The sequence below is a fragment of the Condylostylus longicornis genome, unplaced genomic scaffold (genome assembly GCF_029603195.1).
Source record: "Condylostylus longicornis isolate FDR11 unplaced genomic scaffold, ASM2960319v2 ptg000626l, whole genome shotgun sequence".
NCBI lineage: Eukaryota > Metazoa > Arthropoda > Insecta > Diptera > Dolichopodidae > Condylostylus > Condylostylus longicornis.
In genome coordinates this window covers 4,324-19,839 of record NW_026578579.1, presented here as the reverse complement: position 1 = coordinate 19,839, position 15,516 = coordinate 4,324, and the positions used below count along the sequence as shown (strand labels likewise).

The 15,516-nt window shown below is 43.8% G+C and overlaps 1 protein-coding gene across 1 annotated transcript; it reads right to left on the bottom strand.

Moving 5' to 3' along the window:
- Nucleotides 1–12,052: 12,052 nt before the first annotated feature.
- On the bottom strand, nt 12,053–13,511 carry LOC129617734 (uncharacterized). The gene is made up of 3 exons (XM_055532831.1): nt 13,505–13,511; nt 12,795–13,436; nt 12,053–12,753 (listed from the first exon to the last, which is right to left on the bottom strand). The coding sequence occupies exons 1-3, from the start codon at nt 13,509–13,511 to the stop codon at nt 12,053–12,055; spliced, it is 1,350 nt and encodes a 449-aa protein (XP_055388806.1).
- Between the last annotated feature and the right edge of the window lie 2,005 nt (nt 13,512–15,516).

Here is a 15,516-nt window from a genome sequence, read left to right as displayed (position 1 = left end):
TTCCGATTTGATTTATGAATCAATTCACTGACTCGTCGCCATATTAAAATGAAAAGCCTAATGGGTCAAGGTTTCTGAGAATGTCTCACTACCTTGTTCCATCCTTGATTGCAGAACAGTTCACGATGAGCCACAGGCCAATCAAAACTGAAAGAATCGGAAACGTCTCGGATATCTCGTTAAATCACTAAGTAATCATCTCCTCCACTACAACTATTGAGGGCTATCTAATATGTTGGTATATTATCGTTATAAGTTTACCCAAGGTTGTAGAAAACAAGGGGGAAAGGAGATCTAGACCCTCTCATGTTGGGGAGGACAAAGCCCAAAGTGCATAGCACTGTTCTAAAAGACCCGGCCCAAGTCACCCAACTCTAAGACAACTAGGATGACCTCATTCGTCGTCACGGATCAAGATCAACGAGAAATATTTAAAGACAAGTATCCTCTTCCTCGGATGGAAGACGTTATAGCAACTATTGCTGATAAAAGTTCATCTTACTTGTCGATATGAAGCTAAGCTTTGTATCTTCTTTCCAGATTCGGATAGAGCGAGGAGCCGTTATGTCCTCGAATACAAGAACTCTTGGAAATCTAATGTAGATTTTTAAAGCTTACCTGGATGATAACATCCGGAAGCGGGGCAGACAACCGGCGTCTTCATGACACGTTGTTGTGCACGATGCTGTTCAATTGATCCAGAAGAAGTCAATGGTGAGGTCAGTTAAGGGAATCTTCGAGGTTCTTTGGAGCGATTCCATGAGACGTTCAAAGCGCAAGGCACACTACAATGGTTCAACCGTTTTGATTATCAAGAGAGGCTAACTGGGAAGGAGATCGTATGAAATTCAACGAAGAGTCTTGTGAATCAAATTCTTGAAGCAAAGTGGATAATTGCTCATCGAATTTGTGCAAGGAAAACGGTTGATCATTTCCGCTTTACACTATGGTTAACCAAGTGTGACATTTTATTCAAATGAGCCTTGTTATCCCCGAGAAGTTCAAAAAGAGTTCATATTCTCCCAACAACGATTGGATGTGGCGGAGTGATGTACAACGTCCAAACGAAGCAACGAAGGTCTTTTGGAATGTATTGGAATCCCGACTAACGAAAATTGATGAGAATCAATTCCTCTCTTCATTAATGAATACAGTGGATTAGAAGACAATCCGCTGTTACAAGCTGTAGAACACAAAGGGGTATAGCTAATTCTGTTTCAAGCCATCCCATCGGTGGAAGTCAGAATTCCGATATTCAACGGAAAATCGAGGGCTTGATGGAAAATCCATACCTAAGAATGGGGATTTGCTCATCAGGATAATGAATCTTCTCAAAGAATCGAATTTGAGAGAATCTATTGCTTACCTCGGGATATCAATGAGAAGTAGATGATCTGATTTCAAAGTCTCCAATAATCTCAGTAATTGTGCTACTAAGAATGCCACGGAGGATTATAATATTCGGCCACGGAATCGAGGAAAACCAGCCAGAAGAAGTGGAGGAATAGAAGATCCCGAAGAAGACGATGGCTGTTATGTCCTGACAGATGAATACAACAGTGGCGAGGATGATGTCGAGAAATTCTCATCAGTTGGCCAAGTCATATACTCACCTCCTGATTACAAGAATGATTAGTTCAATCAAGAATCCACCGCTTGCTCAATTCAATCATTATCTGAATTTAGACCTCTTCCATTGACAACCGTCGTCATTCGGAAGAGAAGGACATCATCGACGAAATCTCGAAGTATCTACTCAATCCGTTGGAGTCTTACCTCAACCGCGGTGTACAAGATTGTGCTGAAATTTTCAATTTGTCTGAAATCTCAATTGCTACCAACCATCCTCCAAGATGGACGACAAAAGGATCGCAGTACCCAAGGAACAAATTCCCGAAATCCTTGATATATCCCACAAATTCCTCGTCAAGGGCGGTCACGCTGGTGCTAAGAACATGTACGTCCAACAATATTTCCATCGGAAAGAGATGTCAAATGACATCCAACTTTATTGTGAAAATTGCGATCCAAAGCAAGATATTTATGAAGTTAAGACTGAAGAAAAACCACATCATAGAATTCGATGCAAACACCATCTTCAATGCGCTTTCACGAATTAAATGAATGAGAATGAACGAAATTTCTACGCACCTTGAACATCGACGTCTTTGTAATTTCACAAAAATAATGGTCGGCATCTCCGACGTCAACGCCTTTGTTGGAGCCTTCAGGGACTGCAAGCACCCGGAAGAAGCAATCCCCAAGACGATTGAGAGCAGCGCACACTCTCGGACCATGAGCGGCGACGTCCACTGGCTTGTGAGCACCAGAAATAGTAGTTTGCATGAAAAGCACGACGCGGCCCCTACTCTCCTCCTCGCACACCACCAGAAAGTCATATTTGGGAAAGTTGGAATGTGTGGGATGCATGACTCCTTCCCACAAAGGATCTCTTGCTTCCCTGTTCCTCGCAGCATTGACCATCGCATTTAATCCTCCTTCCACATCTTCCATCACGGCATCTTCATCTTCAGCATCACAAATACGCTAAGGCCTTCTCCTTAATGGTCAGAGAAGGTAATTCTCGACATTTTGCTGTTAAACGTGCACCAGAGATCTCCTTCCCTTCTGAGTCTTGCGGAATCAACGTTAAAGAAAATTTCCTAGAATTACAAAATTTCTTAGCCGCCTCTTCAAATCGATGTCCGCGCTCTTGAGCTCCGACGATGTGAAGAAGAGGCTTTAAAAAGCTCATCTCCGTGGCCTTTTCAACCAAAAGCTGCAGGGCGAATCCGGAAATTGCACCACACTGTGATGTGCCGCTGGCAAGCTCTTCCAGTGTAAAGTTTCGAAGCTGTGTTGCGAAGGATTCAAGGGCTCCATTTTGACTGAAGGCAAAAGCGCGTCTGGGATTAACTCCAATCAATCGCAAATAGTTCTTCATCTCCTCCATTTTGTCCCCACCCCGATCTTGATGTCTAGAGGCCAGGATTGGACCTTCCGAAACTCTTCGTTGTTTGTGGCAACGATGGTGAGAGTTGTCTCCGAGAAATCAAGAGGGCTCTCCGTAAGTTAACATCTCTGATGGATCAAGAATGAACGCATCGTCAGGAACTTCGGAACTGAGAGGACTATCGGGGATCAAGACAGCGTGTCTTTCGCGCGCTTTACCATGGCCACTTAGCACAACGTGCACCTGGAGCAGGGTTGCGTATCCATGCAAAATCCAGCAATGCCATCCTTTGACAAAATAACACCCTCTTCTTCATCACTCATCAAGAAAAGCGAGTGAAATGGAAGCAACTTGTATAACTGCTGGGCACCAGCAATATCGCCTTTGGAGCATAACCACCATTCTTTCATCTTTATTTGAATGAAGTAAAAAACCATCAGCGATTTTCCTACTCCATGAGAGCCGACGGCGTATAAAGATGAACCTTTTTTCAAAGCATTGATCACCCGTGAATAATCCTCTCGGACCAGACCAATTGTAATAAAAGAAGAATTGTCGTTCTTGAGTCTGAGAAGGAGGGCTGGTGTTCCACTGACTGTATTCTTCTGGTAATACAGCCTTAATGAAGTTTGATGTGAACGATGGATCTCATGTGTGTCGCTCGATGTGAAAATCGCGAGCGACGTACTCTTGGGTAACTTCATCATTTGTTCCCTTTCTATAAGTTTCAGGGGATGCATCAAGTTACAGATAACAATCAGTTATCAATAACAATCAGTTATCAATAACAATCAGTTATCAATAACAATCAGTTATCAATAACAATCAGTTATCAATAACAATCAGTTATCAATAACAATCAGTTATCAATAACAATCAGTTATCAATAACAATCAGTTATCAATAACAATCAGTTATCAATAACAATCAGTTATCAATAACAATAATCTTAAGCTTGCAAAGGCGCAACTCGTTCGTTCAAGTGTGAATTTGAGAAGATAATAATATTTTTATGTCATTATTATCTTCTCATCAAGTTCACTGATAGTTATTACCTTTCTTAATTATTTAATCTACTCTTAATTTTCTATGAAAATAGATACTTGCGGCTCTTCTTATAATATGTTCACAACTTAACTTTACTGATTTTTGTTGAACATGAAGAGTAGTGCACGTAACAGCACCAACGAAGCGCACCCCCACACGCCGCACGCCGGACAAGCGCCCAAGCTTTTCCAGCATAGCTAGGATATTTTGGTCAGTTATATATTTATATCGTGAACTGTTATATACTCAATGAATTATCATGACCGAGGGATTCATCCCTTCAGAACTGTGATAGGATTAGCACATGTCCCACTATCGTTGAGAAGCCTGACCCTTCCTCAACAGAAAATACCTCAGGTATAAAGTTCTTCCAAATTGGTCCAGCTTCGCTGATAACATTGAAGGATCTCAATGATCGTTCGTCTTCATCCATCAAGACAACGTGATAGGCCACGATAGAATAAACCTCAAGGAATCTATAAGGAAGCCATCAAGCAATATCTTCTTCTGTTGAGCATCTACCCTGCTAACCACTTTGAAAAAACTTAGCGCGCTCGTTACAATACCAGAAGAAATGCCTGCCATCGTTACAATACCAGAAGAAATGCCTGCCATCGTTACAATACCAGAAGAAATGCTTACAATACCAGAAAACATCACTAACCTCCACGACATCACTCATTGCTCGATCTAAAACAGAAGGACTTCTCAAAGCTAAGGAATGCATAAGGAAGCTAGTGAAGCAAAATTGAATGGTCACACATAAAATTTAGTTTTCTGTGTTGAATGATGTTCCCGCTGAAACATGGATGCTCTCCCACTCGTTCTCGATCCATTTGAGGTCACACATTCAATTTAAGTGTCCTGATCTCATTCATTCAGTTACTGGCTTTGACCGTGAAGTTGTTCATGACATTACGAACGTCGTTCTGAAATCTCTGTCATTATGTTTACAGTTTCCAAAAATGCTTGACGAGCCATCCTTGGCGGATGTGCAGCACGAAAGGTCGTTTCAATATTTTGCCGCGTATTTCGTGATTGAAGAGTTCGTGTGTAGAACGGTTTTTTCAATCAGCAAATTGCACTTCAACAATTCACAAACAAATACTGTTTCAAAGCAAGAGTTTCCAAGAGTAGCCGATTCACTACAATTGGGCACAAAGCGCTCTTCAGCGAAACATATTGTTGGCTGGTCTTTCCTCAAATATGAAGTTATTGAGCCAATCTCTTGCCTTCGAAACGGTCTGATGTGGCACAAGACATTGCAGCAAAATTGGAAGAAATAGAACGGACCTGTTGTGCTCCCGATGCTAAAACGTGAATTCCTTGTCTTGCTTGTTCACTAAATTGAGAAAATTGCGCCGAATCATCAGTTGACTGAAAAGACATTCAACAAGGATCGCGGATCTCAAAATGAAGTTCACAAGGGAACGATGGATGGATGAGGTGGTGAAGTATCCTAGCTGGTGAAGTATCTTACCTCAGTCCCAATAAGAGTTGGATTTCCTGCATGAAACGCATCTGATGAGATTCCCTTGCAATCATTGAATCTCCGAACGCGGGCATCCAATTCAAGGCGCTCTGCCGACGTCTGTGGTGAAGTGCTGCAAGGACGTGATATCTGGGAATAAGACACCACTCTCACCCCTTGAAGAAATCAGACGAGGATATTGCTTTTGCCTTCGAATATTTCGAATTTTGGACAACCCCGTTCGATAACGTTCCATTTGTCAGAGATTGCGTTGATTTGGCACCACCTCCAAGAGCGGGGGACAAACCAACCGTTGCATCACTCGTTGCAGAAATTGAATGCGTGACAGGGACAGTGTTCACCGAAGGTAGATTGAAGAGAGAGGGTGTCTGAACATTTTCAGCTGCATAGAGAAGAAATTGGAGGAAGTAGTGGAGAGAGGGAGGCGCACCTGAAGCTGTCGTTGGCTGAGTGTTCGCTTCCTCGAGAGCTTCGTCGAAATCAAAATCAAGGTTTAGCTTTTTCGCCTTCATCGATTTTGTTCCCCCAATCCCTCCCGTTGCAGAAGCGTGTGCCATCAAAGCACTTCCCAGGCCTGCACCACGCGGGGCCCTTCCAACTGAATCGTAATATTCGGGAACTGTGGCTTTGACGACAGGAGGAAGGGACGGGACTGGGACAGCAGCAGAAGTGATTGACGCTTGTCGTGGGGGAGCGATCGGTTGGGGAGCGACCTGTTGGGGAGCGACCTGTTGGGGAGACTTGGCGTCATTGAAACAGGGAGAATCAATTGAATCGAAGGACGCTGTGTTTTGAAGAACTCCAGCAGCCTGCTGGCATGCTTTCTGAAGCAAACAAGACACAGGAGTGAAATTCAGCTGTAATTCCCTGAGTGAGAGCAGGTATCCGATTCTGCTCCCAATTTCCCTCCAGCTCAAACTTCGAGATCTAATAACTTGAACCTTACATCAAGAGTCGCTTTATATTTCGCAGCAACCTTCGATGCGTAGTCTGGTTTTGTACTTCCATGGGTTTTGAAGAACAGAATCGCCTTTCCATTTCCTCCCAATTCCATGCGCAACAGTTGCCCAGGAGTGAAGCGATCCAGCTCGCATGACCTGAAAAAAGAGGCGCTCGAACCTTCCTTCAGTTCCTAGGGTTCGCTCCCTGAGGTTCATCGCTGTTGGCGGCTTACCGAACAAATGAGAGATGAGTTCCCAGACGACGATGGCTCCCTGAACAGGTCAAGCAAATAAAAACACCATACGTCACTGAAATCCATGTTGGATTCCGAGTGAAGCAGTCGAAGCACTGGCGATTTTCTAGCTTCGCCCGAATGCGACGGAAGACTAAGTCACGATCAACTTCAGAGACAAATCCTTTCTCATCGATCGAAAGGTCCAACAACTCTTGAATATGGGGATTTTCAATTAATTGATTAGCCATTTCGGTTAGTGCAAATAATATGAAAGCCTTATAACAGTGATGTTGAAGAATTTATAAGCTGCACCAGAAAGATTCAGGTAAAGTAAGAGAAACTTTTCGATGAATCGAATGAAACGTACCTGAATTCTAAATCACTGAAGGCCTTTATGGGTTGGAAGTAGCCAAAAAAAACGCAGCCGATTTCCGACTGCGAGAAACAAAGACGTTCCTCAAAATATACTGGAGGTACAGTTTGCTCTTGTGTACCGTTTTATTTACACTTAATGTTTCTTAGAATTTGTTGCTGAACGCATCGCTCAGTCTTTCATTAAGGAAACCAAGAAGGTGGAATCGTATTTGAGAGCGTGCCGTCGCCGGGGGAAAGACTGAGAGGTTCAGGGAAAGAAAAAAAAAGTGCGTCTGGCTTCCACGGCGTGACTTTTGAGAACGTTCTTCAAGATAATTCAATAGGTTTCATTGTGTACTAAGATGGAAAATACGGAATGATTGAAAGTGCTGTAGACTTCAAATGGCGAGTTTATGTTTGTTCATCCACTTGCAAATATTCTTCCTTCGGACCTGTGCGTTTTCATGAATGACTTTAGCTTCTCGAGATAATCTTGAGTTGAATGTTTGAGAAGCGACACATGAAAACAACTACAATTAATACTGGTCATTGAGTGAGAGAACATCAATTAATCGGAACAATTAATGGAAGAACAATTAATGGAAGAACAATTAATGGAAGAACAATTAATGGAAGAACAATTAATGGAAGAACAATTAATGGAAGAACAATTAATGGAAGAACAATTAATGGAAGAACAATTAATGGAAGAACAATTAATGGAAGAACAATTAATGGAAGAACAATCAATGGACGCAAACTCTAAACGCTCTAATTCATTCCAGGTTTTCGCACCTTCTCTCCAGAATTCATCTTCTTGTGGCATTCTAAGTCAACCCAACATCAATGCAGGGCGCGATAATTGACAAAGAAGAAAACCATTCATCGCTCACTGATTTGAGTTGTTTGTTAAGATCTTTGAGTTGTTTATTACGAGATCCACCATAATACGTTGGCGGTTGATCACTGTCTTCAACAAGTTGGTCATCCTCTTGATGGAATTGGATGGCGCAACGGATACGTTGCAACTGAACATCTGGAACATCCTCAATTTGGTGTGCCCAAGTGTGGGACTGAGACTTGTGTAAAAAAAGATCAGAGCTGCTTCGTCTCTATCAATGAGTTTAAGTTTGAAGTCGTCCATGGTGGACATACCCAAGAGAATGTAGGTGAGAGCCTTTCATACCTCTCTTGCATAACCAAGAGCTTCTTGCAAACTTGCAGGTGCGACAGGATTGACTCGTTTGACAAGTGTCATGTAGGAGGGAAAAGCAAGTCAGGTCTCACATATACAGCCATTCTCGTGCAATCTTGATGAGAAGCTCCCACAACAACCATGCTTTCATCCTTTAGTAGTGATTATCCCTAGCTATGGAACTGTACGTATCGTCTTCAATGACCATTTGCTGCACTCATGTTCGTCCAATTCTATTCGTTGAGGCAACGGTTTCATTAGTTGATGGAAACTGGGTTGTTTAGATTCAGGTGCAATCCACTGTCACTCCCTTATTCGGCTGTAATTGATACAACCATCTATATCTGTTGCGGTACTTGATTGTTCTGAACAACAGAACCTCGAAACATCAAGCGACGTGCTTCGCGTTCCATTCCTAACATTATTTTCCCGTTCGTCTCACTGAAAGGCTCTTCCATCCATAATGGTTCGTTGGGCTCACCAGCGATTTCTCACTCAACAGTCTTATTTCATCAGAGGGCAACTAGCTATCAGGAGATTTCGGGCGTGGTTTGAAATTGGAGGGTTGGATGCAAGGGGCACCGCCTGAAACAAAAGGGATCTGCGTGAACAAGGCATTGGACCCTCACCTCTGGAGATGCAATCCGTTTGCCGAGTCTCTTGAGCTCATAAAGAATTAAATCCTTCGTGTCGGTGGAAAAGAACCCTTCTGGTTCGACCCTTGATGCTGTTGGTTTAAACATTTGTGCATCAAACAGATTCGCAATCTGCTGAACTGATGGATGCCAATGCCTGAAGGAGAGTCGTAGCGAAGCTCGATGACAGGGGGCTTACAGCTTGGCAACTTCTATTTCCCATAGAGACATTCTATTGAAAAGCTCCTGTCGGTTTTCGTCTCCCTCAGACGGTGAGTCGTCTATAGTGTCACCATCCCAAGGAAGTATACGCTCTTCTAGTGCGATTTGTCCCTCATCCGAGATCTCTTGAGGCTCCAGCGGATCCGATTCAATCTCTATTTGCGTTCCATGGATGAGGGGAGCCATCGCAAGGCCTCCCGATTGAAGAATTCGGAGTGCTACGGATAACAAAAACATCGAAGGTCCAGGGGGAGTGAGAAGGGAAACTGCGAGGAGAAAGGGGAATGGAAGTGTCTTTTGGGACAGAACTGTCTTCTTGTGAAGCAACTGGAAACGGACATTGATCGAAGACGACATATACATATATATATATATATATATGTTATATAAATGGTCTGACCTGCTACTAGCTTCTTGACAAATATTGCCCTCATCTCCGTAGAAAGCAGCTTTGATTGCAAAGATAGCGACAACAAGCGCAGAAAGCGAACTCTAACCGGAAGTGAAAACACCTTCGGCTGTAGCAACGACAGCAGCCGGTGGTAGAAGTTTTGGCCTTCTTGGTGGATGAGCTGCGGCTCGCCCAATCTTCCTTTCAATAGAAGATAAAAGAGACCCGATAAGGCTTGAACTGCAACAGAAATGTCATCGTCTTGAAATCCTATTAAGAAGAACTTCGCTAGTTTCAACGGGGAGGTCATCGATGGTAGTACTGCTGTTGGAAGGACAGTTAGAATTTCCTTGTAAAGAACAGGAGTGAGGTTCAACTCATTCGAGTCCATCTGAAGATATGACGACCAAGCGGCCACGAACGCAGCTTTGTACGATTTTAAATCGTCAGATTTTGAACGAACAATTCCATCAGGCGTGAAATTATTTGTTGCAAAAAGTCCTTTTTCAACGTCTGTGGGTGTTGGCAAGGAATTCAGAATAAGAAACATACGACGCGTCAGATTCGCGGGGGCATCTTCCTTTTTTAGCAACACGATGGAGGACTCGACAGCTGGACAAATATAATATCGCAGATCGCTGTAAGGCTCCAAAAAATTGGACTTTAATGAGGCAAGAAGATCAGGGAGAATGTCTTGTGATGCAAACAAAATGGATTCAACAATTTGATCAAGCAGCTTCACTGGAAAAGCCTTTTTTGGAGTAGATTGGCTCAGCCGGATCAGCGCTTCAGTTTTTATTCCTTCGAAAAGGAATCTCAAGCAAATATCCTGATAACGCAAGATTGAGTGAATTGCAAACAATAGAACGCTTACAGCAACTTTGAATGGTCCTGCTTTCAGTCTGACATGAAGAATCTCAACAAGATTCCTGTACGTTTCTGTTGTTCGGGTCAGCTCCTCCACAGAGACAGATCTGATCGCATCTGCCTTGCGTATTTCAGGATTGTAATTAGTTGCAAGTTTATATTTTAGACGTGTCGGTGTAATTCCTGCCCAGATGTTCGTTATCGTCTTTTCGAATCGTGAGGAGGACTTCGCGCTCTATAAAAAACCAAACAATTCAAAGACACCAGAAGCGTCGCCCTACCTCCAACTCTTGCAGGTCCACATGAATTTCTGCGGCCTCAAATGTTGCTGTGTCCGCCTTCCTTCTCCTTTTTTTCTCCGGCTCCCCAGTGGCGTCCATTTCACCCAAAAGGACTTTTCTGGTCTTCCTGGTGGGTCAGTCACATGCTTGAGAGCGGCGTCTGTGATTGTTGCCGCCTGTAATGCGCTTCGTAGTTGTTGACTCAGTCTAATACATCTGGCTCTAACTTCGACATAGTTGTAATCGAATGACTTGGGAGTATACGAATTGAAATTAAAACAAATAGGGGTTGAAACCAATACAATAACTCTCACAAACAAACAAAGCATTAGAAAATCACAAGAATTCATATGCCTTCAAGAGAAGCAACATTCTCCTTGAGTTGTTGACAATTGTCAAAGAGACGCTCAAGAGACTGCTGCTGCAAATTCACGAGATGGAGAACTTCGCCTAAAGCGCCTGGATACAAAGTTTCCTGAACAAAGAGATTGTGAGACAATTGTGAGGAGTGCACGTCAGGATGAGACAATGAAAGGTGGTATGCACAGAGTGAATATATGACTAAAAAAAAAAAAAAAAGAAGTAGACAGTATGATGATAATCAATGTACTGCAGGCACCTCCACTCAATAACGTACTTGAACTTTGTTGATATCTTCAGTAATTTGATCCAATAGCCCTTCAGAATCATCAAGATGGGCCGATAGTGATTGTAGTGTGCCTGAGAAGAAGTACGCTTTCTTATTCAGTGAGCGAATCGGGTACAAGATAGAAATCAATGAATGAGCATACTTTGGAGCGGATGGATGGACTCAGCAGGCAATTGTGCAGAGAGAAGCATCTCCATCTGTTGCAGCATTTTGGCTAATGAGACTTGATGGTTCTGAATAGTAGAAGATTTTAAAATGAAAGAGACAAAGATAAATAACGCACTTCAATTTGATCCAAAGAGACGTCGATTTCTTGCTGCTTTGTTTCTATAACAGTTTGTTGTTGTTGAACAGTCTCAAGAGTGTTAACGGTTTTGCACAAATCTAAATCCAAACGCATGACAGCTTCAGAATACTTTCCAAAGTCAGAAACCTAAATAAGAATTCACATTTCGTAAACAAACAAATTACGATTCATCACTTACTTGACGTTTCAATCGTTGATCCCAATTTTTCATCAGATCGTCCACTTTCTGATACTGGCTTGCTTCTAATGCAGTGCTTTTCACAGCTTCAACAGTTGGAACCTCGGAAGCTGTAGGCCCAACATTTTGACGTTTGCTTGCATCAGAAGAAACTCCGAATGCAGGCAAGAATGATGACGGTGCCTGCTGGTCTGTCTCAGCAACAAAAAGTGACTCTGTCATGAGTGTCGGCGCTTACCCTTCGATTCAGCCTCCGCCGTCTTCGTTGCTGATCAGAAAAAAGAGGAAAAATGGGGAGTTGGTCTCAACATAATGAATTCCCGTACTTCCAGAGAAAAGAGTACTGGCTTGTGCTACGCCAGGGTCCTGAGAGCAAAAACGGTTCCGATAACGCCATCAACCAGCAGCTGATTACCTTTCCGGGGGATGCCCCAAGAAGGTTTGGGGTAGCGGGTGTCTTTGTTTCGCCAGGAGTACCAAAGGAGCGCACTGCTGGAGTTGCAGATGTTGGAGCTTCTGCTGCCCCGAATAAACTTGGTTTCGCTGTTGCATCTTTGCCGAACAGAGTGCTGGTGGTTGACCCTTTCCCAACTTCTGCTGCTGGTTTCGCTTCAGCGCCGAAAAGTCCCGTGGCGGGTTTTGTTTCCTCACTGGCGCCGAATAAGCCACCAGATGGTTTGGCCGATTTAGCCCCAAAGATCCCGCCAGCTGCGGGCGGATTTGACGACCCTCCAAAGAGTCCAGGCGCTTGTTGAGTTGCTTGAGAAGGCGCGGAGCTAAAGAGGCTTCCCGACCCTCCGAACGCACCTTGAGTTTGCTGTTGAGTTTGCTGTTGAGTTTGCTGTGCATCGCCACTCGCTGGTGCAGAACCGAAAAGGCCACCACCAGTGCTTGTTGCGGGCGCGCTTGTAGTTGGAGCACTTGTTGTGCTGGTAGCTCCAAAAAGATTCGACTGGTTAGACGTGGACCCAAACAGAGAGACATTTGGCTGCTGTTTAGCTTGATCTGCAAAAAGAAAGTCACTCGGCATGAGATTCTACGCTTACCCTTGGGGTCAGACTGAAGTGGCGTAGTTGCACCGAAAAGACCACCGCCTTGTGGCACATCCTGAGAACAAAACGAATCCGATTCCGCCCCCAATGACAAGCTAATCACCTTTCCCAACGTTCCAAACAGGCTTGGAGTAGCAGAGGGCTTAGTTTCTACAGCGCCAAAGGGAGAAGGTGCCGACGGTGGCACTTCTGCTCCACCGAACAAACTTCGTTTCGCTGAAGCATCCTTGACTCCGCCGAATAACGTGCTTGTAGGGGGTGCTTTCGTTTCAGCGCCGAGGAGTCCCGTGGCGGGTTTTGGTGCCTCAACAGCACCGAATAATCCACCAGACGGTTTGGGTGTTTGCGCACCGAAAATCCCGCCAGTTGCGGGCGGATTGGACGGCCCTCCAAAAAGCCCAGGGGCTTGCTGAGTTGACTGAGCAGGCGCAGAGCCGCCGAAGAGACTTCCTGACCCTCCGAACGCACCTTGAGTTTGTTGTGCACCGCCGCTCGCTGGTGTAGAACCGAAAAGCCCACCAGTGCTTGCTGCGGAAGCGGCTCCAAAAACATTTGACTGATTAGATGACGCTCCGAACAAAGATCCCCCACTCGGCTGCTGCGTGCCTCCGAAGAGATTTGAAGCACCTGCTGAGCCTGATAACAAGAAATAAGGAAAAGGGGGAGCTAGTGAGGGCCACGAACGACAATGCTACTGTACATACCAAACATGTTTATAGGTCAACAGAACTGTTAACAGGCAATTGGCAATATGAAATTCCGTTTATCCAGTTACTCCTTTACGTATTTACCTGTCTAGTCACAACAGTTCTTATCAGTCAGGCGCGCAGACAGTCTACAAGTGAGGCAAAGACAAAAATAGTTAATTTAATTGAGATAATTGTGGATTAAACATCGACAAAATGGGTTGAAACCGCTTCCATATTTTGTACGTCTTCATGATCAAGTTACGAAATTTAGGGGCAGACCTGGAGGAGAACAGTCATGGACCTGATTCCAGACCGCTCCCACTGGTCAAGTAGCTGGTATTCGATGTCGCTAATGGTGACTCATCAAATCAACAGCTGCGAGTTTGGAAAATAGCCGATTTTACAACCGACGCGACTGAAGAGGCTTCTAGAACCATGGACGTCTTTGTAGCAAGCTGCGCCCCGTTTCATCTCTGAAGAAAATTGATCTCTGGAAGACGCCGTTTGTGATTCTGACAATGTAATGACTGACTTGAGTGTGTCCCAAAAAGTCTGATTGTGCTTGTTGGACGTCCAGATATCTTGATCACTCGTAAATGGAAGCCATTTTTCAAGCAATCTGGACAAGATAAATTTTAGCCGATGGACATTGTCACAATCATCGAGTTAAAGAGGCAGCTCCGGATACCAAACAAATATGCTACAGAAATGAGCGAGTCGCGTTATTCCAAATTCACAGAAAGATTGTTGTTGGATTTCTCACAGACGGAATTAACTTGATCACAATTGTAACATGTCCTGTGACACAAAGACACTACAAACATCAATGCTCATATTCTTCCCAAAAAAAGGATATTCCGAGCATCAGAATAATTTTGGAATTATATAACGAAGAGTTATTCGGTTGGAAGCCACTTCCATTCAACAAATTAACTGATATCTGGTTCGAAGGAGATATTTCAGTTTACTTCAAAGATAAAAACTCAACTTCGACAAAAGCTGCGATACAGGGACAATATGTAATGGATGGGAAAGACGGCACTTTGTTCTTGAAGTCTGGGGGAAACCCAATAGAGGCTCTATACTATGAAACGTCCAGAGAGCGGAATGCAGTGAGTTTTGAATATCTGTTGTTATGCACATAATTCTTTTTCACAGAGCGCAGCAACGAAATCGATGTCGATGCTTCTTTCAGTGCTAAGAGAAAAGTCTGTTGGCTTACTACTTGCACCAGTTGGGGAGATAGTTGATTGGCAGCAGTTAGATAAGCCTCGTAATAAGGATGCCAAGAAGAGTGCCGCGATAGATTGTATCTATCAACTACGCGCAGGTAAATAAGGGACCCTCAGCTGGTCATTCATTGGATGTTATTTTTCCCATAGGCCACTCAATCGGATTCCTTCATACAGACTGCCGTCCGCCGAACTTTCTTCAAGTCGAAAGAAAAATTCAAATCATCGACTTCGACCTTGCTCTTAAAACGCGGTCGATGTCCCATTTTCCAGAAAACTTCAAAGAAGAAAGGGCACTCCACAAATTGAAAGAGCTGATGAACACGGGATGGGATACGAAGTGTTATATTCAATTTCGAATTGTCGATTTCATGGATCGCAATCAACAATCCATCAGCGTCGCACATCAACGCGCGATAAAGGATCGAGAGGGGTACTGGTACAGTACCATCGATGATGAGCTGAGTGTATTCCGATGTTTCGAATTTCTTGGGAGCGCGTATGAGAAGAACAACAAGGTGGATGGAAGTCAAGCGTTCACGGACTATCTCTTGAAAAAACCTCTCATAGCAAGCGATGAAGCTCTTGTTAGAAAAGCACAAAGAAAGGACGCTATCTTGACGGATGATGAGTATCGAGGGTTGGAGCTGCTTGAATTCGGCTTTTATGAAGCGTGGCTGCGCGAAATTGGGGTTGGAGATCTTGATTTGGATTTGACAAAACCCCAAAATTCATTCTCTCGCTCGACGTGTCCTCCTAACTCTGACATTCGATGAACAAATTCGTTGTATTTCT

What these genes read in the sequence shown, in the direction of transcription:
- LOC129617734 (XM_055532831.1), bottom strand. An exon ending in ACTTCAGTCTGACCCCAAGG is followed by an intron (nt 12,754 to 12,794) that starts GTAAGCGTAGAA and finishes TTCTTTTTGCAG; the next exon opens with ATCAAGCTAAACAGCAGCCA.